This window comes from Aptenodytes patagonicus, chromosome 13, assembly GCF_965638725.1.
Source record: "Aptenodytes patagonicus chromosome 13, bAptPat1.pri.cur, whole genome shotgun sequence".
Lineage (NCBI taxonomy): Eukaryota > Metazoa > Chordata > Aves > Sphenisciformes > Spheniscidae > Aptenodytes > Aptenodytes patagonicus.
The window spans coordinates 1,062,080-1,085,364 of NC_134961.1; the positions used below are offsets into that span (position 1 = coordinate 1,062,080).

General features: G+C 69.3%; 2 protein-coding genes across 3 annotated transcripts in view; one reads left to right on the forward strand and one right to left on the reverse strand.

The window, feature by feature from the left end:
- CORO7 (coronin 7) overlaps window positions 1-23,285 on the reverse strand; it is a 39,934-nt gene that overhangs the window by 3,942 nt on the left and 12,707 nt on the right. Inside the window, exons 8-12 of the mRNA XM_076350593.1 lie at window positions 18,106-18,192; window positions 17,787-17,869; window positions 853-907; window positions 443-500; window positions 184-329 (exon numbers count right to left, since the gene is read on the reverse strand). Of these exons, the coding sequence (XP_076206708.1) occupies window positions 184-329; window positions 443-500; window positions 853-907; window positions 17,787-17,869; window positions 18,106-18,192 (429 nt within the window). The remainder of the gene's footprint in view (window positions 1-183; window positions 330-442; window positions 501-852; window positions 908-17,786; window positions 17,870-18,105; window positions 18,193-23,285) is intronic.
- Window positions 3,038-10,811, forward strand: VASN (vasorin). Of its 2 annotated transcripts, none has more exons than XM_076350599.1 (2): window positions 3,038-3,069; window positions 8,134-10,811. In XM_076350599.1, exon 2 carries the CDS (start codon window positions 8,144-8,146, stop codon window positions 10,163-10,165), a length of 2,022 nt encoding a protein of 673 aa, XP_076206714.1. In that variant the 5' UTR covers window positions 3,038-3,069; window positions 8,134-8,143; the 3' UTR covers window positions 10,166-10,811. The 2 variants fall into 2 exon arrangements, with proteins under 2 accessions (XP_076206714.1, XP_076206715.1); XM_076350600.1 differs by lacking the exon at window positions 3,038-3,069 and adding an exon at window positions 4,379-4,592.

Genomic DNA, 23,285 nt, shown 5'->3' on the forward strand with positions numbered 1-23,285 from the left:
CTCCATTACCCACCATCAGCACCCAGGCGTCCCTCCTCTCCCGCTCCCCCCAGGCTGGGGACCGGGGTCCCCCTGCACCCGGCTGCCCTTTGTCACCCGGTGCCGTTGAGGTGGCACCCATGAAATGGCACCAGGCACCCGTGACACAGTGCCACCCACAGCCGCCCCCCCCCGCCCCCTTACCTTGCGTGGCACCAGGTAGCTGATGGGGACGAGGGCGGTGTCGGTGAGCTGCAGGACGCGGAGCACCTCGCAGGCCATGACGTCCAGGGCCAGGCGCGGCACAGCGGCCAGGCCCCGCGTGCTGCCCTCCGTCCGGCACTGGGTCACTGGGGGACGGGCAGGGCAGGCGTGGGGCAGGGCAGGCGTGGGGCAGGCAGCGCGGGCAGGGGCGAGGCCCCTGGGGCTGCCGGCAGCCTGGCGCGGGACGTATCCTGCTTACCCTGGGTGAGCGCCGGCTGCGCGGGTGCCACCTCGAAGCAGTACAGGAGGTTTTCTCCCTGGAAGAGAGGCGGAGGGGACAGGGGCATGAGCAGGGCTGTGGGGAGCACCCCACCACACCCTGCTGCACCTCACTACACCCCCCTGCACCATTCTGCATCCTCCTGTACCCCACTGCACCCTCCTGCACCCCGCTGCACCCACATGCACCCTGCTGCACCTCGCTACGCCCCCCTGCACCATTCTGCATCCTCCTGTACCCCACTGCACCCACATGCACCTCACTGCAACCCCTGCACCCTGCCGCACCCCACTGCATCCTCCTACACCCCCCTGCACCCACATGCACCCTGCTGCTCCCCCCTGCACCCCACATGCACCCCCCTGCACCCCGCTGCCACGGGACATCACCTTCCCCGCCAACACCAGCAGCCCCGTGTCGGCGTCGTACAGCGGGATGGCCACCCTGCAAGGGAAGGAGGGTGCTGAGCCGGGGGCACCCATCGGCGCAGCATCCTGATGGCCGCGGGGCCGGATCCTGCACCTTCCCCCACTGGTGCGCACCCCAATCCCCGTCCTGGGGAAGCGCGGGGCAGGATCAGGCCCTGCCTATGGCAGGAGGGCAGCGCTGGTGCCAGGGGGGTGCCCTCGGCGCGCCGGGCTGCTCCCCTGACTTACAGCTCCCCACGGCACGACCCTCGCTGTCCCACCCCGGGGTGACGGGTTTGGCGCGGGGCAGCACCGCTGGCCGCTTCCAGCCCCGGCTGCATGGTGCCCGCTGCGAAGCCGTGCCCGGCCGCGGGGCATCCCCCTCCCAGCCCTGCACCCAGCGATGGCACCTGGCCCCGCTCGCGGAAGCCATCGGCACCCGCGGGGGAGCCCCCTGGGCTGGCTGGGCCGGCTCGGCCAGTTCGGGGCGGGCGCGTGGCACACCCCGGCACGCCGCCCACCTCACCCGGCGGCACCTGCTGTGCCAGGCAGCCCCGGGAGTGCCCTGTGGCCGGGGCTGTGCCAGCTGGAGCGTGTCCCTGCGCCTTGTCCTGCACCCTGTCCCAGCCTGCGGCCGGGGGGTGCTCGGTGGCCAGAGGGGACCATGGCTGGGGGGACGCTTGGTGGCTGGAGTGGACGATGACCGAGGGGATGCTCGGTGGCCAGAGGGGACTGTGACCAGGGCAATACTCGGTGGCTGGAGGGCACGGCGGCGACGAGGAGCACCGAGCCACCTCTCTGCCTTCCCTCGGCAGGGGCGGAGGAGGGAGCTCCACAGGCAGCTCCGAGGAGAACAAAGGGACAACCTGTTACTTTCGGGTTGACGTTTCTGTGGCTGTGCCAAGGGCAGGGAGCCGAGCCATGCCGTGCCGGCGTTTTACGCCGAACGACTTTGAGGAAACGTGGCAAAACAAAGGGTGTGCTGCGCTCCTGCCCCAGCCCCGGCAGCTCCCCATGGCAGGGACACCCCGTGGCAGGGACACCCCGGCACTGCCGTGGGTCGTCACAGTGTGGCTGGCTGGGCGGCACAAGGGATGGCCGTGGCCGGTACGTGCACGGTCCTGCCCCGGGACTGTTGGCACAACGTAGGCAAACACCGCCGGGGCGGCCACGGCAGGCACCGGGGGTCCCCTGCCTGGCTGCGGTCACAGTCACCAGCATTGCTGCCACCGCCGGGGCCCAGGGCTGGGACAAGGGCACTCTGGGTGCCTGGTTGTCCCAGCCCGGCCCGTGCCATCCTCGCGGTGCCGAACGGGGAGCGTTGTCCTGTGGCACTCGGCACAGCCCTGCCGTCACCGGGGGGCATGGGGGCAGCCCTGCGAAGGCTGCCCACTGCCCCCCTGTCCCCCGGCAGACGGTGGCAGGGGCTCTGCGGATGGCAGGGGCACGGGGGTACCGGGGTACCAGGGCACTGGGGGCCGTGGGTGCCGCGGGGTCCCCGGTTACCCTGGGTACACTGGGTATGGGGGTCCCTAGGGGTGCCAAGGATGCCCAGCCCCTGGTGTTACCAGGGGTGCCAGGGGCCTGGGGGTGCTGGAGGTGCCAGGGATGCCAGGGGTCCCGTGGATGCTGGGGATACGAGGGAGATGCCCGCACCTATACCTACCCCTTACCCCTATGCCTGCGTGTATATGCACCAGGGATGCCGGGATCCCGGCTACCCCGGCCCCAGGGATGCTGGAGGTCCCGGGGGGCCCTGGAGGGTTCTGGAGCTCCTGGAGCTGTCGGGGGTCCTGGGGTCCCGGGGGTCCCTGTGACCGGGGGGCTCCTGGAGCTGCCGGGGGTCCCGGGGGTCCCTGTGACTGGGGGGGCTCCTGGAGCTGCCGGGGGTCCGGGGGTCCCGGGGGTCCCGTGGAGTCCCCGGGGGGTCCCGGAGGTCCCGGGGGTCCCGCCCCCTGTGGGGCCCCAGGTGCGCAGGGGGCGGAGCCTTCAGGGCAGCCGTGCCCCACCCCTCCTCCCCTGTCCCCTACAGCCAATGGGAAGGCGGCGGGAGGGCAGGCTCCGCCCCCCCGCGGTTTTAAAGCCGCCCCCCGCGCCCGCCGCCGCCAGAGAGGGGAGCGCCTGACCGGCCGCCGGCTGCCGCCGCCATGGACTGACCGGCCCGGCCCGGCCCGGCCCGGCCCGGCCCGCTCCGCTCCGGTGAGTCCCGCGTCCTCGGGCGCCGCTGCCCCGGCCCTCCCCTCGCCACGGGGCCGGGGGCTCGTGGGGCGGCGGCCCACGGGCGGGAGGGGGCTCTGCTGGACAGCCGGGGGCTCAGGGGGGTGGCGGGGCCGAGGGGGCCCGGTGGGCCTCAGCTGGGCCATGGGGCACCCGGGGCCGGCTGCCCTCTCCGGGTGACAGGGTGTCACCCAGGCCTCGGCTGCAGGCAGGGCACCCGAGGCCAGCACCTGGCTCCAGGCCTCGGCCGGGGGTCGGCGTGCCCTGCTCCCCCCCGAGGCCTTGGCTGAGCCAGGGGGCACCCGGCCGTCCCCCAGCCTGGGCTGGTGACGAGGCCTCGGCCGGGCTGGGGTGACAGCACTGCGGTGGGCAGGGTCAAGGGTGCAGGCAGGGCCCCAGGTCCACCGTCCCTGCCTGCGCCTATCCTGCCATGGGATGTGCTGGGGTCTGGCCCGGGGACCTCAGCCTGGTGCTGCTCCTGTCACGGAGAAGGGGAAAGATGTGGCCAGGGCCCATGTGGAGCCCGGCTCCCTCCAGCTGTGGGCGGGTGGCTGCGACCCACCCTGCCAACAGAAGGGCTCCAGGACCGGCATGGTCCTGGGCTGATCCCATGCTCACCCTGTCCCGGCAGACGTGGCAGCGGGGCTCGTCCTTTGGGATCAGGCTGTCCACCACCAGCCTCCTCAGCGGAGGGCTCGGCCGGGGTGGGGTTTGGCTGCCCTGGCCCTGCCTGTCCTCAGGGCCTGGCGTCCCGGCTCGCTGGCCCACTGTGGGGCCGAGCAGGGTCCCCGGGCAGTGCCGGCGAGGGTTTCCCCCCTGGCTGGCACAGAAGGACGTGCGCCAGCAGGGCCACCAGCCAGCCTGGCCGCCAGCCGGCGGGGATGCCCCACCGCCTCTCCTGCTGCCAGCTCCCTGCGCGCTTCATCATCACCCGGCGTGCGCTGGGGGGATGCCGGCCCCCGTCACCCTCTCTGGGTGTGACTGTGGGCCACCGTGGGGTAAATGTCCCTTGCCTGGCTCCCTCCTGGGCCGGCAGCTGCCACGAGAGCCAGTGCATCCCAGCAGAGATGCTCCAGTTCCAAGACCCCTCTTCCCAGCCAAAAACCCCTGCTTGTCCCCACACCCACTCCTGTCGATGTGCCCTGCGCCGAAAGGTCTCATCCTGCTGGGACTGGGGCGGCCGGACTGGCCTGACCCAGCCGGGGCCGTGCCACTGCCCACACGGCGCTGGGCAGTGCCGCTGTCAAGGATGACACTAATTACTGTTTTTCCCCGCACCACGCCAGGGCCGGGTGGCCTCGCCGGGTGGCCCTGACGCAAACGCTGCCTGCCCGGCTGGCTCTGCTGACGGGACGCGGCAGGAGGAAGCACTCGGGGACAGCCGCGCCGCTCCAGTCACGCCGTAGGAATCTGCCCGTGCTGCCGGGGCCGCGCGTGGCAGCATCGCCGGCCTCCTCCCAACCTCTGCCGGCGTTCGGGCTCCTCCGGAGGCGGTTTGGCTGCCGGTAAAGCGGCTCTGCTGGTTTTTCTCCTTGCCGGCACCTGAGCCGGGGAGCGCGGCCGGGTCAAAGGGGCAGGAGCGGGACTGAGGGGCCGGCGAGCGCCCCGGGGAATGCAATAACCAGGCCCGCATTCCTCCGGGGCTGCTGCGGAAACTTTAATTAAATAGGGAGGGGAGCCCGGGAGGAGGTAGGAGCTGCGGCGGCGCAGGGTGGGTTGAAGGGGAGGAGGATTAAGGGCTTAATCCTGCATCCCCCCTCCAGCTGGATCTCAGGAGGGGGCACGTGCTGACATGGGCTTGTTTTGGGAGCAGCGCCTGCGTCCCGCCTGGCGAAGGCACCATCTCCCTCCCTGCGGTGACAGGGACAGAGCCTAGGGCCCGGCTTTGTGCAGGGTCCCCGTCCTGCCTGTGCCGGTGCCCACCGGCCGAGGAGGCAGCCCACCGGCTTGGCTGCCTGCTGGCAGCAACGGTGGCTTTGTTCAGTCGTGGGGCCTCGCTCGCCGGTGCGGGAAGGGACATCCTGGCCGTGCCGGGTTCCCCAGGGAGAACGGCCGTGTCCTCGAGTGGTGGGGAAGGGCAGGGACCCCTGGGAGGGCTCCTCCAGCCCTTCCTGCGCAGGTGTCACCCTGCAGCGCGGGGACGGCATCGGCCTCGTCCTTAAAACACGTGGCGGGTGTGAAGCGGGGCGTCCCCTGCCGAGTCCCTCGTCCTGGGCAGGCAGCGGGACGGCCCGGCCCGGGGGGCTGCAGACAGGGAGGGGGGACACAGCACTCCCACCCCAGCAGGCTGGCAGGGAAGGGCTGAGCCGGGACTGGGGGAATCCGAGCCCAGATCCTCCCCGCAGCCGGAAAATATGAATAATTCGGCAAATATCTGCGGTGCAGGCGCGGGGGAGCCCAGCCAAGGCAGCAGCAGGCCGCTGGCAGGGCAGTCCTAACACCTCCAGCCAAACCGGGGCCCCGTCTCCGCCCTTGGGGACCGCCCCGGGACCTGGGGAGGCTGTTCCCCTGCCCCCCCATTTTGGAGGGGCGAGCGCCCCAGTGAGCCTGGGCTGGGTTAACCCCTCACTGCCTTGAAAATAGCATCAGGGCACGAGGGCGGGATGCTGGCGTGTGCCGGCGGAGCGGGGCGATGCCGAGGGGCAGAGGTGGTGGGAGGCGTGCAGGTGGAGCCACCGTACCGGCCTGCCCGGCGCTGGTGGCGAGGCGGGGATGCGTGGCCGTGGCCGCTGCCAGGCCGGCAGAACCTGCCCGGAGCGGGGAGCCTGGCAGGCGGGGAGGGGAGGAAATGCCAGCGTAATTAAAGGGACGAGAGAGACTTGGAGTCAGCAGCTGGTTGCAGCACGGGACACGTCAGCGAAACCCGACCCTGGCATTGCAAAACCAGCCCCGGCCTCGCCAGCTTCCCGCAGGCTTGGCCAGGCTCCGGTGCTGCCCACCCGGGCGGCCTGGCATGGTGGCGGCACCGCGGGCATGCCCGGCACCCTGCGCCCAGGGCTTTGCCCACCGGCCAGCACCCTCAGGCTGCCGGAGCCACCTCGAGGGCTGGCACGGCGGTGAGGGGTGCCAGGTCTGCCCCTAGCCCCCTTAGCCCCAAAAAGCGCTTCACAAGGGCTCCGTGATGCTTTTTCGGCTTTGCTCGGTCCTAATGCCGGGCACCGACGGCTTGGTCGTGATGTGGGGGTGCGGTGGGACCCGGCAGCGGCATCAGTGAGGGGGCTGGGGGCTGTGCCGGGGAGGGGACTCGGTGACGGTGACCCCCTGGACGTGGCACAGCTCCTCCCCGGCGTCGGGGGGCTGACGGCATGGGTCACGGCGGGGCAGGGCCAGTTGGGCCAAGTGACTCAGGCAGCTGCGGTGACCCTGCCCAGCAGCGCGGGCGCACCCCACCCTCGGGTGCACCCCACCCTGGGGGGGGCCCACCCGGGGAAGAGGCGAGGACGGAGCCAGCCGCCGCGTTAACCCTGTCCGGCTGTGGGCAAGCGCCGGTGCCTCTGCGGCATGGGGGGCTCCGCTGGCCAGGGACGCACCGGGGCGGGGGGGGACACACAGCACGGATCCAGTCCCTCCCACAGCCGCCGGTGCAGGATGTGGTGTCCCTGCACCGGACAGGGCCCCCCACGGCGGAGGGGCGGCCGGGGCAGGCGGCACGTGCTGCTGCGCGACCCAGCAGCCCCCCGCACACAGCGGGGGCCCCTTGCGAGCCGCAGGGGGGTTTGCCTAGAGCTATGAACAGCTCGGAGCAGGGGAGGAGGTGGTGACGGCCGGGTCTGGGGAAGGGGCTGGTGGGGAAGGGTGCTGGTGGCACCCTCACCTCCAGCAGCCTGGTGGGATTTGCCTCTTCCCTGCCCGAGGATCCCCCCCTCTGCCCCCCCCCCACATGCCCCTGAGATGGGGTGGCAGGAGACATCACGTCCTCCCCAGCCCAGCCCCAGGTCCCGCTGCCACCCCCCTCACCCGTGCTAATTAGGAGTGTCATTAAAAGGGCTGAAAGACGGGGTTGAGAGAGGAGCCAGCCGCCTCCGAAGCAAGGACATCGGCCGGGGCACCCGCGGGGGGCCGGGGCAGGGGTGGTTACAGCCTCACTCACCCCAAGAGCATCCTCCCTTCCATCCCAGTCCCCGTCCCTGAGGGACGAGGATGCAGCCCAGGGTGCTGTGCTGGGTCCCCGGGGTGCCGGCAGGAAGGGGAACAGCAAGGTGACCCGTGGCCCCCAGGGGACGGGAGCTGGCTCGAGCCCCGGGACTCTGCGGGGATGCAGCCGGCTCTGAAGGGCACAGGAGGGACCTGTGGGGCAGGGGAGCACCCGGCTCCTTCGGCCCCACAGCCTGTGCCCAGGCCACCCCACAGTGGGGGCCCTCTCTGGGTGCCCCCGTCCCTGAGGGGATTGCTACTGCTGGCGATCCGGGCCGGAGCAGACCCCGTGGGTGCAGCTGTGGGGACGGCGGCACAAGCAAAGGGTTAAGCGGTGCTCGGTGTGCCGGGAAGGCCGGCCGGGCTCCCACCCCCTCCCCTGGCTCCCAAGCCAATCGTGCCTCTGCTCCGCATCCCCCATGTTTGATTTGCACCCCGCTGAGAGCAGCTGGGGAGGTAGGGGCCCTTGCCCTGCCACGTACCCGAGGTGGGGGGGGTCTCGGTGCCCCACCGGAGATGGTACCAAGAAGTCAGGCCACAACTGGTGAGCCATGTCTCACGGTAGAGCCCGGGGTGTGCAAAGGTACCAAGGTAAATCCTGGGGGTCTGGGGAGGGGGGAGAGCGTGGGGCTGGGGTGGGCAGCTCACAGTGCTGCTTCGCTCTCGCTGGCTCTGTCCCCCACCGGAGCAGCACAGAGGAGGCAGGAGCCTGGCAGGGAGTTTCCCGCTCCCTCCGCAGTCCCTTTGGGGCCGGAGGGTCCAGGGCAGGGCACGGGGAGACAGCTCTCGCACCCCAGCAGCGGTGCAGGGGTAGCAGCGGGGGGTCTGAGGCACCCCACAGCCCTGCCAGCCCAGGGTCCACCCCCGGCAGGGCCTGGCTCCTAACCTTGGCTGGGTTTCTCTCTCCCGCAGAGCTGACACCATGAACCAGCTGATCCTTTGCACGCTGCTTCTCTTGGCCCCCGGGGAGCTGGCTGGGGCATGTCCTGCAGGCTGCCAGTGCCATGACCCCAAGACCATCCTGTGCGCGGCCAGACGGGGCCACACCGTGCCCCAGGGGCTGCCCCCCAACACGCTCTCCCTCTACGTCTTTGAGAACGGCATCACGATGCTCAGCGAGGACAGCTTTGCGGGCCTGCCCGCCCTTCAGCTCCTGGACCTCTCGCAAAACAAGATCACCAGCATCCAGAAAAACATCTTCCAGCCCCTGACGGAGCTCGTCAACTTGGACCTGTCCTCCAACCAGCTGCAGGAGATCACCAACGAGACCTTCCACGGGCTGCGGCTGCTGGAGCGGCTCTACCTGCAGAGGAACAGGATCCAGCACATCCACGCTGCTGCCTTTGACACGCTGGAGAATCTGCTGGAGCTGAAGCTGCAGCACAACCAGCTCTGGGCCGTGCCCCCCCTCGACCTGCCCAACCTCCTGCTGCTGGACATCAGCTGGAACAAGATCCCTGCCATTGCACCGGGGGCCTTCCACGCCGTCAACATCGAGTCCCTGAAGATCGCGGGGCTGGGCCTGACGAGCTTAAACGAGGAGCTCTTCCAGGCCCAGAACAACCTCCACGAGCTGGATGTCTCCGACAACCTGCTGGAGCGTGTCCCGGCGGTGCTGCGGCGGCTGGGGAGCCTCACCAAGCTCAGCCTGGCTGGCAACGCCCGCATCTCCCAGCTGCCGGCGGAGGACTTCCACAACCTTCACAACCTCCAGGAGCTGGACATCAGCAACCTCAACATCAACACCATCCCTCGGGATTTCTCCAGCTTCTTCCCCAGGCTGCGGGCCGTGACGGCCGCCGGCAACCCCTTCAACTGCATCTGCCAGATGAGCTGGCTGGTGCAGTGGGTGAACGCCAGCAGCGTGGTCCTCCGGCGGCCCGAGGAGACACGCTGCCACTTCCCCCCCAAAAACTCTGGCAAGCTCCTCCACCACCTGCAGTACGCCGACTTCGGCTGCCCCACCACCACCACCACCACCACCACCCCCACCACCCCGCGCACCACCACGCTGCCGCCGCCCGCGCCGCTCCCCACCAGCAGCCGCCCGGCGCCACAGCCCAGCACCGCCGCTCCCACCCCGGGGGCCAGGGCCCCCCAGGGCAGCTCCACGCCGGTGCCCTTCAGCGGCCCCCCGGCCCCCAGCAGCCCCCCGCCGCCCATCTGTCCCCCTCGCACGTGTCTGAACGGCGGCACCTGCCACCTGGGTGCCCAAAACCACCTGGAGTGCCTGTGCCCGGAGGGTTTCGCCGGGGCGTACTGCCAGGTGGAGGTGAGGGGGACGACGCCGTCCCCAGCCACGCAGGCCCCGCCGCCCAGCCGGCGGATCAGCATCGCGCAGGTCAGCAGCACCTCCCTCAAAGTGGACTTGCAGAACTACATCCAGTCCAGAGCGCAGCTGAAGGGCATCCGCTTGAGCTACCGAAATCTCTCCGGGCCGGACAAGCGGCCGGTGATGCTGCGTTTGCCGGCTTCGCTCTCCGAGTACACGGTGCGGGCGCTGAAGCCCAACTGCACGTACCGCGTCTGCATCGGGCCCCTGGGGGAGAAGGTCTCCAAGGAGGAGCACTGCGCTGAGGCACAGACCTTGCCGCTGAGCCACCAGCAGCACTCCCCCGTCACCCAGAGCAAGGACAGCAACCTGACCCTGATGATCGTCCCCGCGCTGGCCGCCGTGCTGCTGCTGGTGGTGGTGGTGACCGCTGGCACGTACTACCGCCGGCACCACCGGGCGAAGGCGCACGCCGGCACCGGGGTGGACGCCGGCCCGCTGGAGCTGGAAGGGGTGAAAGCCTGCCTGGAAAATGGGGATTTGAGCAGCCACAGCCGCAAGGTGCCGGAGGCGGCGATGCTTTCCGGTGGCTCCGAGTGCGAGGTCCCGCTCATGCAGTCGCACTACCCCAGCAACAACAACACCCCGGGGCTCAAACCCTCCTATTTCTGAGCCAGGCGGGACGGGGCTGCCGGGCGAGGGGAGCCCCGGACAGACGAGGGTTGAGCTCCAGCGGCGGCACCCGGCCATGTCCCTCCAGGGCGAGGAACGGCGAGGAGTTAACTGAATTAAGGCAGAAAACCCCTAAACCCATAACGTGCAATTTCTGAGAGGCTGCCACGCTTCGGGAGGAGACGCTAATTTTACTGCTCGGTGCCTTGAATTCTGTGACTCTACGTAGAACGTGGGTAGCGAAAGAGAGGGGGTTTGGGTTTTTAATTTGGGGTTTGGGTTGGGCTTTTTTTAGCTACCGCTAAAAAGAAAGCTGCCGGTGACTCGGCTAAGGGATGTCCACGTGCTGGTAACAAGGGTCCTTTAGCGGAGCACGGCCCGTGACTCAACTCCCTGGAAGCCAGTGTGAGCAATAAGGCCCGGCTGAGGTGCTGGGACCCTCAGGACCCCCGGGCCGAAGGAAGCGCCGAGCAGGCGAACCGGGAATTGAAGCTTTAAGAACTCGGAGAGAATATTTATACACGGTTATTTCCCATTTCTTCTGGGAAAACTTTTTTTTTTTCCCCCCCTAGTACAGGTTTGTGTACACCTCTTTTGTAAGGCAGACCAGAAGGGTGTCTTTTTGTAAAAAAAAAAAAAAAAAAAAAAAAAAAAAAAAAGAAAATTAAAATAACAATAAGGAAAACCTCTGCGCGGCCCCGAGCGCTTTTGCAGGCGCTGCCCGTCTCGCCCCGGCTTGCGGGCAGGGGTGCGGGCAGCGCGGCGTGTCCCCTGCGGAGGAGCGGGAAGGTCAGCCGCGTCCTCCCCGTTGTTGTTGGCGAGCGCCGGGATGAGTCAGGGTGATGGGGGTGGGGGGGGGGGCAGTGGTGCTGGGGGAGGCTTCACCCCCCTGGCGCTGCCCCCCCCGCCGGGGATGCTGGGGAGGTGTTCCCAAAACAGAGGCCACGGGTTTCGGGTCGGCCCCTGCCCTGCGCATCATCCAGCCTTACTTCATCCCTCCCTGCCTGCCAGATGGCTCCGGGGCCGCCTGGGGGACAAACGGCCCAGCCCAGCTTCCATAACCTCCTGATGTCACCCCCCGGCAGCACCGGGACCCCCAAAGTGCCCGTGACAAGGGTCAGCCTGTTCGGTCCCCCCCCCAAACCGGGGGCTGCGGCCAGAGCCCGAGGCTCGGGGGCCCCTGTGGCGAGCCCCCACCGCCCGGCCCCGGGAACAGCCGGTTTCGTGCGCTGGCCCCGGCGGGGAGGGCTGGGAGCCGGCGCTCGGCAGGTTCCTGCTGCCAAGTGGTTTCTGCTCCAACCCTCTGGTTTTAATCGTTTTCCAATCCTTTATCTTTCGGGCTGGAATTTTCCAGGTTGGGGCCCTGCCCGCCGAGGTGTGTTTGACTTGGAGAGAATGAGCAAAAGCCGGGCCGAAGCGCCGCAGCTGCCGCCAGCGGAGCCGAGGGTCACCGCCGTGCCACGCGAGCCTGCCGGCCGCACCGGGGCTGGCGGCTCTTCAGGAGGCACCGCTCTGCCGCAGGATACGGCCCTGACCCCGCAAGCGCCCCGGTCCCGCTCACCCGGGGCCGACGGCGGGAGGGAGCGGCTCTGGATGCAATTAGGGGCGCGGGGCGGCGGCGGGGGCCGTCTGGCGCGGCCCCCCCCCGGCTCCCAGGTGGGCTTCCGGCAGGGCTGGCTCCCATTAGGGCCGGCGCAGCGGCAGGAGGGGCCCCTCGCCGGCGCGGGCGGGCCGGTGCGATGGCCACGCTCGCCCGCTCAAAGGGCCCATTGTGGTCCTCTCCCCACAGATTTTTCAAATTAACATCCCAAATTCCTCCGAAAATTGCTGCTGTGTAAATATTTTCACTGCGAGCTTTGTATATTTTCCAGCCCCGCGAGGAGGAGAGAAGAAAAGTCCCTGGCGGAGCTGCGGCCTCGTGCCGGGTGCCTCTGACTGGCCGCCGCCGCAGCCCCCTGAGCCCAGCTGGGTGCAGGGTCGGTCCCGGTGTGTCCCCTCGCCCCCCCGGCCCCGGCACCAGGCTGCAAGGGACTGGCAGCAGGGACCTCCCAGGGGCCCTCGAGCCCCTTCCCTCCTGGCCCCTCGCTTTCCCTCCTGCTGCTTGGCTTCATGATGCGCCCTTCCCCTAAGGAAGCTATTTCCCCCCCCCATTTGCAATTAGCTGGAGGTTTGCAGGGGACCCCCACGTGCCAGGTGGGTGCCGGGGACCCCCCAAGACTCCTTGGCAGGTCCCGTCGCTCCTGGGGGGACTTCCAGCAGCTCCCAAGCAACCACATCTGTGTTGGAGATGCCGCACCGGCTGCCTCGGCGTGGCAGAAGCAGAGCGGGGGGCTCGGCTTTGGCAGGTGCAGTGCAGCCGGGAAGCCCTGCGCCAAGGTTTTCGGTGCCAGCCGGGGAAGGGTCTGGGCTGCAGCCGACGGCGGCCACGAGGGGAAGGGGCCGGAGCAGCACGAGGGGACAGCGGGGTTTGGCTTCGGCACGGAGAGGTACGGGGATGCTGTGGCCAGGGCAGGGCTCTCTGCCCTGTGGGGCTCAGTCTCCCCCCCCGGCACCCCCCCCGGCACCCACGTGTGCACCCAGGCAGCTCCGCAGGAGCTCGGCAGCACCCGAAACGTGCCCTTCCAGCCCCCGAGCCCCCACGACTTCCCGAACCCGAGTGCAAAAATCCCCCTGGCCACTGCCAGCCCCGGCGCGCGCCAGGAGCGGCTCCGAGCAGCACATCGTGTGGCGCTGCTAATTCCTCCGAGCTGAATCAGCGCCGGGGGAAGGATTGCAAAACCCCCTGAAATGAACCCAAAAAACCAAAAAACAAATTCCCTCTCGCTATGCGATCCAGCGGGGCCGGTAACCGAGCGCCCTGGCCAGAAGCCACCAGCAGGACGGAGGGGCTCGGTGGGGAGCCACAATCGGCTCGCCGGGGCAAGTCCCGCTGCCCCCAGCGCTGGCCCAGCCCTGCCCGGTGCAGGCAGCACCCCGACGGCTGCAGGCCTGGAGGTCTCCGGCCTCCAGAGAAACATCCCTGGCCCCGGGCACGGCCCCGTGGAAACCAAAGCCTGGTCCCCCGGGTCCCCACGGTTGGAGCAGAGCCCCGGGGGGGGACATGCTGCCTCGGTGCAGGGTGCCGGGGGTCCCCATTCCCGCTCCCCTGGGGCGAGGGCAGGCGCGTGCCTGTCCCACAGCCCCACACGCTGCTGCAAAGCATCGGCTGCCGGGAAGAGCTTGTGGAGAGGCAGAAATCCCGCCGGCTTCCTGGAAAGCTGGGGAGGCCGGGGCCGGGGAGCGCCGGTCGGCCGCAGAGGTGGCGGTGGGCTGAGGCCGCGGCCCATCTGGGAGCGATTTCGGCGCTGCCGCCGCTCGCTGCCTTCCCACCCGAGCAGCCCCGCGCACGGCACAGGGCTATTTTTACACGGTGTAATTACCGGGGCAGGCGGTGGGGCCGGGCGACCGCCCCGGCGTTAACCCCTTTGTGCGGTTGCTCAGGAGCATCTCGCCCCATGGGGACGGGTCCCGCTGGGGTGGCCACCTGATGGGGTGGCCTCTCCCCGCTCCTCATGTCTGAGGTCAGCAGCCAAGCGGGAGCAGCGGGAAAAGCCCCCTCCCCGCTGATGGCAAGCAGCCGCCAGCCCAGGCACCCCGCGGGAGCAGGGGGTGAGGGCAGGGGTCTGCAGGGGGACGGGGATGGGGGCGGGGGGTGAGGACAGGGATGGGGACAGGGATGGATCTGTCCCGCTCAGGGCTCTACCACCGAGACCTGACCGCTGGGGTGGGTGTTGTCAGACACCCCCCCCCAAAACACCCAGCACGACCCAAAAGGGCTGCTAAGTTCCAGGAAAAACCAGCGCAACGGGGCGTCGGGGCCAGGCGGGACGGGGGCAGGACCGGCCATCAAGGTCCCATTACAGCCGGTGACCGGAGCGAGGTGGCAGGTGACGGTGGGGACACGTGCCTCAGTGGGGTCGTGTGCCTTGGTGTACACGAGGGCTGGAGCCGGGAGATGCCGGGGCTGCAAGCCCGGCCCCCACGAGCCGGCTCAGCCTCAGGCTTTGGCTGGGGCAGGGGCAGCGGGTGGGTGCTGGGGGGGGGGGGGGCGGCGCTGAGCATCCCTGGGCAGCGTCCCCCGGGAACCACCCAGGCCCCTCCATGTCCTGCTCCAGCGCTGGGGGAGCCAAACAGCCCCAAATCCCTCTGCAAACATCCTGCCGTGCCGGCTCCCCGCCGCAGGCAGGTCCCCGCTCTGGCACCTCCCAGCTCTTGGCAGACTTTGCACCGTGAAGGGCGGTGGGGATCCAGCCGTCCCCATCTCTCAGCCCCCACCACCATCCTGCCCGGTGAGGATCTGCCCAGCGCCGGCACATGCTATGAGGACATGGCTCCCCAGGACCTTTGCAGACCCGGTCACCGTGGCCCTACTGACCCAGCTGCAGCCCCGAGCTGGCCGTGGCGTGGGCCGGAGGCTGCCCGCTCCCCTGCTCGGCGAGTGGGCACCCCCGAGCCTCCCTGGGGACATTTTGAGGACACCGAAAGATGCGGTGACACAAGGGAGACGCTGTTCCTGCCGGCCCCGGCGCGGTGACGGCACCGTCCCCGGGCAGCGCTGCGCCGGCTGCCGGGCGCGCGGCAGTGGGGTCTGGTCGCTGACCCCCGAGTCGGAGCCGGTAACCCAACCCCGCCGGTGCTGGTTACAATTTAGGGCAACAATAACCCATTGAGGCCCCTTCCTGGCTCCTGCCCTGCTGCTCCTTGATCTAATTAAAGGGGGCTGGGGGGGGGGGGGAGACAAAACCCGAGTCGGAGGGAGCGGCGGGTACCCGAAGGCGGCACGTTGAGGACCACGGCGCGGAGAGGGGCCGGGGCCACCCGCGCCTCCCGCCACAGGCTCCCCTGGGGGTCTGGGCATCGGTGGGGGTGGGGGGTGTCAGCTCCTGAGCACAGCCCCAGCACAGCCAGAGTGCTTTGAAAATGAGGTTTATAGGGTTGCAAAGATCTCATCTGCTCAGGATTCGGGATGGGGGACCCCCAAAAGGCACTTGCTGATGTGGGGGTGAAGGAGCCGGTGCCCCCCCCCTCTCTGCCCTCTTTCCCCTGTGGGTGCTGGGCAGGGGCGCAGCCGCCCCGCAGGGTTCGGTGCAGCCGTGGGCATCGGGGTGGGCACACTGGGGGTGTCCCCCACCTTGGGGCATGCCATGGCTCCGCTCCACCCCATGGCTCCGGGGTGCCTGGGACGCATGGTGCCGGCTCGGCGGGCACAGGCCCCCGCGGCAGGGCGCGGCGGGGACGCGGTGGGGACGCGGGCTCCCCTTCCTGCCGGCCCGGCGTCAGTAATGAATGGTATGAGTTTCCTGCCCGCCCACTGATTGCTTCCTCAAAGAGCCTCAATGAGCTGCTGCTGCTGCGCCCCGCTCCCCGCGCGCGGCTCACGGCATGGCCAGCACCGCCGCGCTGCCGGATGGTCCTTGATGCCCCACGCTGGGCACCCACGATCACGCTGGAGATCCACAACAGGCACCCCAGCCCCACGGCTGCTCCGCCATCCCCGGGGTGCTGAATCGCCATCCCTGGAGCAGCAGCATCCAGCACCCCCCGCCTTCCCCCACCCCCCCCCGGAGCCTGACCCGAGCCTGCAGCTCCCCTGTTTGGGCACTGCCTCCGGGGGGGGACCCAGTGACCCCCAAACCCTCCACCCCCTGCCCTAGCCACGGCTCCAGGGCTCCCGAGCATCGCACCCTGCCGGCCCCCGATGGGGATGGCTCTGCCGGAGGGAGAGTGCGGCCCCCACTCGGCACCTCTGCTGGGAGCCAGCCCAAATCCCCCTCCGCCATTTGTCATCTCCGCGAGATTTACAGGCAGGGAGTGGTTGGGGCTGGAAGCGCGGCCGGCCCTGGCGCGGCTGCCTAAAAAAAGCACCTCCCGCTCCTTGGCGGCTCCCCGGCACGGCGGGGGGGTCCCCGCTCACCCCCCACCACCCCCAGCCCCTCTCCGTATCGCCCCACCACGCAGCCGCAACCCGGCAGAGCCCTGGCGTGACGCGCAGGCAGCACCCGCCAGCCGCATTCCTGGCGGCCGATAAACCCGGCAGCCAAAATAACTCCAGCCAGCGCAAAGGCGGCTGAGCGCAGCCGGGTGTCTGCATCCAATTTAGCCGGGCTGGCTTGCCCCGGCCCAGCACCGGTGGGGAGGCCCACGCGCATGGGGTGCGAGAAGCAGCAGGATTTGGGGTAATCCCCACTGGATTCTCCGCTGGCAGCAATAAGGGACCCCAAAGCGTCCCCTTGCAGCACGCTGTGTGCCCCGGCCTCCCTCGGGAGTGTTCACTCTGGACACTAATGATGGCTGGTCACCAAGGCTGGACATGGCAGCCCCATGGCTGCCTTTGCCCATTGTGCCGGCAGAGCTGGGGAGCAGGAGAGCTGTGAGCCACTCCCCCTAGGAGCTCGCAGGAGGGCGAGGGATGCTCCGTCAGCCTCCCGGCGTGCTCCCACCTGGGGCTGCTCCCCCAGCCACCGTGCCAGCACCTCCCCACCGTGCCCGTGGCCGATCCTCTCCTCTCCTGTTGGTTCCAGCTGCTGCCAGCACCGGCTCAGAGCTGACACTGCGTCGCGGGGGATGCCGGCGGGGCGGCCAAGGGCCTGCACCGCTGTCACGGCTCACTCAGCTCCTTGCCAAAGGCCCCGTATCAGCACCCGGCGGCTGCTGACCACCCAGCCAGCTCCAGCATCCTGGTCTGCCATGGAGCCGGCCCAGCATGCGGCGAGGGTCCTGGCGTCTCTGGGCTTTGCCAGCAGCTCTGGGGAGAGCCAGCGGCTTCCAGCACAGCCCAGCAAGGACCTTGCCCCAAAACCCCACTGCCCTGGCGGGATGAAGGCACTGCCTCCTCCTCCTTCTCCCATTTCCTCACCCGCACCGTGACACCGGGCCAGCTTGCTGGGCAGCGTGGGAGAGGCCAGGCCGGGTCTAAACGGAGCGTTCCTCACCTCGTCGGTGCCCCGTAGACAGGAGACAGCTCCATCACGCCTTGACAAGGGGCGCTGACCCCTTACGGCCATGAAAGCTCCTTTTCCACTTCCCCAAGGGACGCCCGGTGAGCACGGCTCTGTCGCCGGCCTGGCCACGGCTGGCTGGGCAGCTGCCATGGCACCATGGAACAAAGCCCTGCGGCCCCACGGTGAGCAGGGGGTTGGGGCCGAGCCGCTCCAGCACGTGGGCAGCACCAAAGGGATTCGCTCACCCACAGCATCTTGTCGTGCCGCCCCCAGTGCACGTGCCCACCCAGCTAGCAGCCACCTCAGACACTGCCGGTGCTGTCACCAGTGGTGCCACCACCCACCACAGTGCCATGGAGCACCCGTCCCACCCCAGCGCTGCTGGGGACACCTCCGTGCCATCCCCAGCACTGCCACCGCCCTCCCATCCCACCCAAATGGTGCCGGGGACGCGGCCATGCCATCCCCAGCCTTGTCCCCAGCTTTGTGGCCGAGCGCTGCTGGTGCCAGGAGCTCTCTGCCACCTCCTGCTCCGCGACCGTGCTCCCCGCGGGTCTCTGACCATGGTGTCCCCGCCACGCTGCACCGCCCTGCATCCCTACCACCCGCCCTCCCGCCCCGCGGCGAGTCCCCGTCCCTACCCGGGTGAGGTGTCCAGCGCCACGGTGATCATCGCCCCGCTGAACCGCCGCGTGTCCCACAGCTTCACCTCCCGCTCCCGCATCTGCAGGGGCACAGACGCGGCGTCGGGGGGCACCGGGGCTGCCCGACCGGCCCTGAGGCACCACCTCCCTCACCAGCCAGCCTCCCTCCGTCCCCAGCAAGGGCCAGGTCACCTGGCGAGGGGACCTCCTGCTTTCATGGGGGACAGGCCACCCAAAAAGCACCCGGGGCCTCAGCAGGGAGCATGGCTGGGACATCCCGGTAGTGCCGGTGCCACCTTCCCGGCGAGGACCGTACCTGGCTGAACCCGACGGAGATGAGGCAATCGCTGGAGCCCATCCAGAGCAGCCGGGAGTCCTTGTTGTTCTCGTGTCCCGGGACACTCTGCAAGGCACAGGAGACACAGCCGTCAGTATCGCCGCCGGCCATGCTGGGCATGCCGCGCGGGACGCGTGCTTCACCGGCGGTGGCCGTGAACTGCCCTGGGGCCGAGCACATGGAGCTGAGTGCTGGCTCCCGACTCCGCTGAGAGATGCCCATGGTGACAGTGCAGTGGGGACAGCCTGCAAGCGGTGACAGTCCTGAGCCCCCACCCTGTGCCGGTGCCGGCGTGGTTGCTTTGTGGAGCGGCTGGCCTGGCTCCCAGCGAGGAGCAGAGGGTGGCAGCGGGTAACGTGAGCGTGAAGGGGCACGGGACAGCTCCCTGGCCCCCCGGGGCTCTCCCCACACCCGGCGAGGGGGCGAGGGGGCCAGTGTGTCACGAGGAAGCCGCTCCATGCCTGCAGGCACGAGAAGAGGCTTGGCCACGGCCGTGGCCATGGTGACAGAGGGACTTACTTCCCCGGCTGCATCCCCGGGCTCTCGATCCATGCCGAATCCCGGCTGCAGGAGCTGGGTGCCCCACGTGTGTCCGGATGCTACCGAAACACACAGCAAACTGAGCCCCACCACCCTAATCCCCCGCAGCCCCGCTCCGCCTCTCCCCTGGGCTCCCTGTGGGGCCGGAACCCCCCCAGCCCATGCCACCGCCTTGTCCTGCCCACCGTCCCCAGCCCGGTCCCCCCACTGGCCCTGGTGCCGCTCCGCTGAGGACGGGAGGGGAAGAGTTACCACAGGGCCGGTGGTGGCTGCTTGCCGGCTCCCATGTGGCCCCCAGATGGGTCCTGCGGTTCCCAGCGTCCCAGCGGGAGCCGGCAGCCAGCGCTCGCCCCACGGTGCAGGCAGCGCTCGCAGCCCCCTTGCTCTCGTTTGCGCAGCGCCAATAAAAGGCTGCTAACGATTTCAGAGCTGGCATGGAAAAGCAGAGGGCTCTGCCAAAGCTAAACCCGGCACGGCGCTTCCGGCACCTCTGCGCGGGGCAGGGGGGACCTGGCGCGGGGGCAGGAGGGATGGGGTGGGCACAGGAGGATGCCCACGAGTCCCCAGCCCCAGGCTGGCATGCACACGCTGAGCCTGGTGCCGGAGGAGCCGCGTCCCATGAGCCGCATCTCCCTCGGTGTGAGCACCGTGCACCACTGGCCATGACCGCGCTGTGACCACCAGCGAGGCTCTGCCACCGCGGCAGGCCGGTGAGGGTGCACAGAGATGCCGTATCTCCCCCCCCCCCGATCCCACCAAAGAAGCCCTGCCGGGAGCAGCCTCCTCCGGTCCCGGCCACTGGCCCCAGAGGGATGCCCACTCTCTGGAGAGACCCGCAGCCGGGGCGGGAGAAGGCACGCGGTGCCAAGCTCATCCTCCCCCTGGCTCTGGCACGTGAGCCTCCTTGCCAGCACAAACACGGCGCTCACCAGCCAGCATGGCTCACTTGGAAGAGGCAGCGCTGGCCAAGCCGGGCCCGGCACTCCCAGCCGCAGGGGCAGGATGTGAGGAAGGAGGGGCCCGTCCCCCACCTCCAACACGCTGGCACCGGAGCCGGCTTCCAGGGGGGAGAAGGGCCTGGAGGAGGGAACACGTCCCAGGATTGGTGCCGAGAGGGATGGAAACCCCGGGAGCCGGGGCCAGCCCGCTCGTCGGCCGGGAGAGCACTTCTGCACCTGAGCCGTGCGGCTGTGGCAGCCAAAACTCAACAGCTGGAGATTCGATAGCTGACCGTGCCGGCTCCACTGGCTCTCGCACACCGCTGGTCCCCTGGACCGTCCAGCACAGCACCCGAGAGCCAGCGGCGGGTGGCAGCCCCCCGGGGGCGGGCGGCGCGGCTGGCAGAGGGCAGGGCAATGCCGCTGCGGCTCCCAGCCCACGTTGTGCCGGCTGTGGCGCGGTGCCATGTTTTCCGCATTAGTTCCATCCCGGCTGAGCAGTACGTATGGCAGCAAGTATGCAGGGAGGCCGGGTCCGGGGCGCTCCGCTTTCGGTCGTGGCTCAGACACCCGGCTGTGCAGATGTTGCCAGAGGTGAGCGCGCGGGGCCAGACAGCAGTCAGTCCCGGGGGGGGTGGGGTGTGTCCCTGGGGACCCCCCACCCCGTGTTCTCTCCCCTGGTGCTGAGGGTCTTGGCAGGGATGGGGCGGTGTGACCTGGCACCGACAGTGGACACTGGTGTGGTTTGGTCAGCGGAGAGCCCTGGGGGGGCCGTGGGGCTGCTGCAGGTCCCTCTGGCTGGCAGAGCTGGGCAGAGACCCTGACACCCAGCTCGGGGTGATGCTGGGACCCCCGCTGTGTCCCTGGAGCAGGCGACCAGCCGCAGCCTGAGGGACAGGCATCCCTCCCAAGCTGCTTGTCCCCCCGGCAGGCTGAGAGGAACCCACCAGCTCCGGGCCGGCACACGGGGAGCCGAGGAGGCCTCCAAGGTCCCCGGCCATGCCAGTGCTGAGGGAGCCCAGCCTCTTCCAGCCCATTGTGTGGGTCCAGCCCAGCTAGTTTTAGGCAGTCCAGGCTGGGGGGAGCTTGTGCTCCCTCCTCAGAGCCGGATCGGCTGCATGGGGAGGGTTTCTCAGCACCATCCCTCTCCCCATCTCAACCCATCCCTCCCAGCACAGGCTGGGGTACGGCACCAGTACCCATGGGGGTCCCCAGCCCTGCTCCCTGTGCAGCCCTGGAGCACTCCGCTGTGGGTTGCGGGGGGGGACCAGTGCCGGGGAGCAGGGCCGGCGTGTCGGATGCAGCTGTTGGCAGCGATGCTGCAGTGGGGCCGGGTGAGCTGGTAACAGCTGCCCGCAGGGAGCGAAGCGACCGCCTTCGGCTCCTTGGCTGCCTGGGAGAGCCCAACACAAAGCAAACACTGCTCCGGCGTCGGGGCAATCCCCGGGGCGATCCCTGCCTCTCCGGGGAGCGTTACCCTCAGCCGGGATGCGGGGCAGGGAGAGCCAGGGATGGGGAGCCCAGGGCAGAGCCATGGGGCTGGATGGGGGGGAGGTAACTGGGGGGAGGGCGGGGGGGGGGGGGTGTCACCACTCTGCCCTTGGCAGAGACCCTGTGGCTGGCAGGGACCAGGACAGCTCAGCCTTGCCCGTGCCCGCGGCTGGCAGAGCGTGGGCTTGGCTAGCAGACCACAGGCATCTGACCCCCGTGGGAAGCAACCCCAGCGGAGGGACCTGAGTGGGCGCAGGAGGCACCAGTGCTGGGCTGAGCCACCCCTTTGCCAGTGGGTGCCAGGGCAGGAGGGGTCCCCACAGGCCGGGGGACCATGGTGGGCTGCGGGGACAGACGCCTCCTGTCCATACCGAAAGGATGGGTCCACTCATGTGGAGCCGTTGCTCCCTCCAAAACCCAGGGACCCGAGGCAGCGGGGGGCAGGAGGAACGGTTTCCCGGGGAGCCGAGGGGGTTAACCACGACTCCGCATCCTCCTCCCGGCACAAGAATGTGAGTGATCTGCCTCTGTTGCCAAATCCCGGTTACTCCAGAGGTGGCCAGGAGAGCAGAGCAGCCTCTCCCAGGCCAGCCCCGCTCCTGGTCTCTGCCCGGAGCTTGGGGAGACCCTGAGCTGCCATCTGCCCCGGGGAAGCGCAGAGAGTCCAGCCACCGCACATGGCGGCAGTGATGCTCCGGCAGCCGTCACACTGCCAGCGCTGGCCCCTGCCCGCTGCCGGGTGTGGGGGTGTCTGTGTCATGGTGGGGAGGGACCGGGGTGAGCCCCCTCCTGCCCACACCGCCTCCCCGATCCCGCCGGCCAGGGCAGCATCGCCACGGTGTCCCCACGCCCCGGGGGGAGCTGGGCACCTTCAGCGCTGTGCAGGCTTTGCCTCTCCCACACCGCTGCCCAGCCTCCATCCAGCCCCTCCTGCCCTCGGCGAGGGCAACGCAACGTCCCTGAGGATGCTGCCGGCCCGGCAAGGGTAGGAAGGTGAGCGGGCTCCCATCGGGACAGCCGCCATGGCTGCGAAGGCTCCACCTCGGCATGGATGTCCAGGGATGGAGTCGGGATGGGAGCAGGGCCACGTGGGCTGGGCAGACTGCAGCACCCATCCGCACCCCTCCCTCCTCTCCTGCGTCTCATCTCTTCTTGCAGCCACCGGCCCCGCAAGACCTGCTATGAGGCTGTTATCAAATCCCCAAAACACCTTTGCCCTCTTGAGTATCAGCCTGCCAGGAGCCCCAGCTCGGGCAGCAAGCTGGGGGGCTCCCAAAATGCCGTGCCGGAGCCCCAGCCCCAGGTAAGCGAGGAGCCGACCCGCGCCCTTGTGCCTGCACCCTGCCGAGCCGGCGAGGCCAGCCCCAGTGGGAGCGAAGGGCACCCAGGCGAGAGCGAGCCGGTGCCGCCGCGTGCCCGCATCCCTCATGATGCCGCTGGCTCATCCCGAATCCTCCTCGACTTCCCCATGTCTGCAATACCAAGCGGCATTCCTGGGAAGGACGGCCGAGGGGGAAGCAGAGCAGAGGAAATATAAACAGTCCCGTGCAGCTACGCTGGGGAACAGAAGCATGAGAGCGCCGAGCGTGCGGTGCTATAAATAGGCAGCCCAGAGCCAGGCCAACTTTTTCAAAGCTTCCCACGGTCTCCTTGGGAATGTGGGATGCTGCGGACCTTCCCCCAGCCCGGAGGAAGCCGCTGCCGAGGCTGGGAGTCAGGCACCCCCGGGGTGACCCCAGCGTGGGATACCGCGCCGATGGGGTCGGGGGGAGGAAGGCTAAAAGTCTCTCTATGTCCTGATGCGCCTTCCCCCGGCGAGCGGTCCCCAACCGGCCCCGGGCTGACAAGCGTCAGGGTCCGTGGGGTCCTGGCTGTGGGCACGGCCGGGTTACCCCAGCCTGGATCTCTGCCTCACCACGGCATCGCCCTGCCACCGCAGCCACGCTGCCCATGGAGACCCTCTCCTTGCCGTGCTCTCCCAACGGTGGCGGGGCCCGATGTGGCCCACGGGATGGCAGCCATGGTTTGGGAGAGGGGTTGGAGTCCCTCTCCCACCCCCGGGGCCATGGGCAGAGGTGGGGCACCCCTGGCCTCGGGGGAACAGCACAGTCCTGCCCCGCACCAGGCGTGCTTGGAGGGCTGTGAGCCCCGGGTGCTCCCAGGCACCGAGCTCTGCGCCCGGCATGGCCC

Excerpts from the sequence above, each read along its gene's own strand:
- VASN (XM_076350599.1), top strand. The coding sequence starts at position 8,144 with ATGAACCAGCTGATCCTTTGCACGCTGCTTCTCTTGGCCCCCGGGGAG.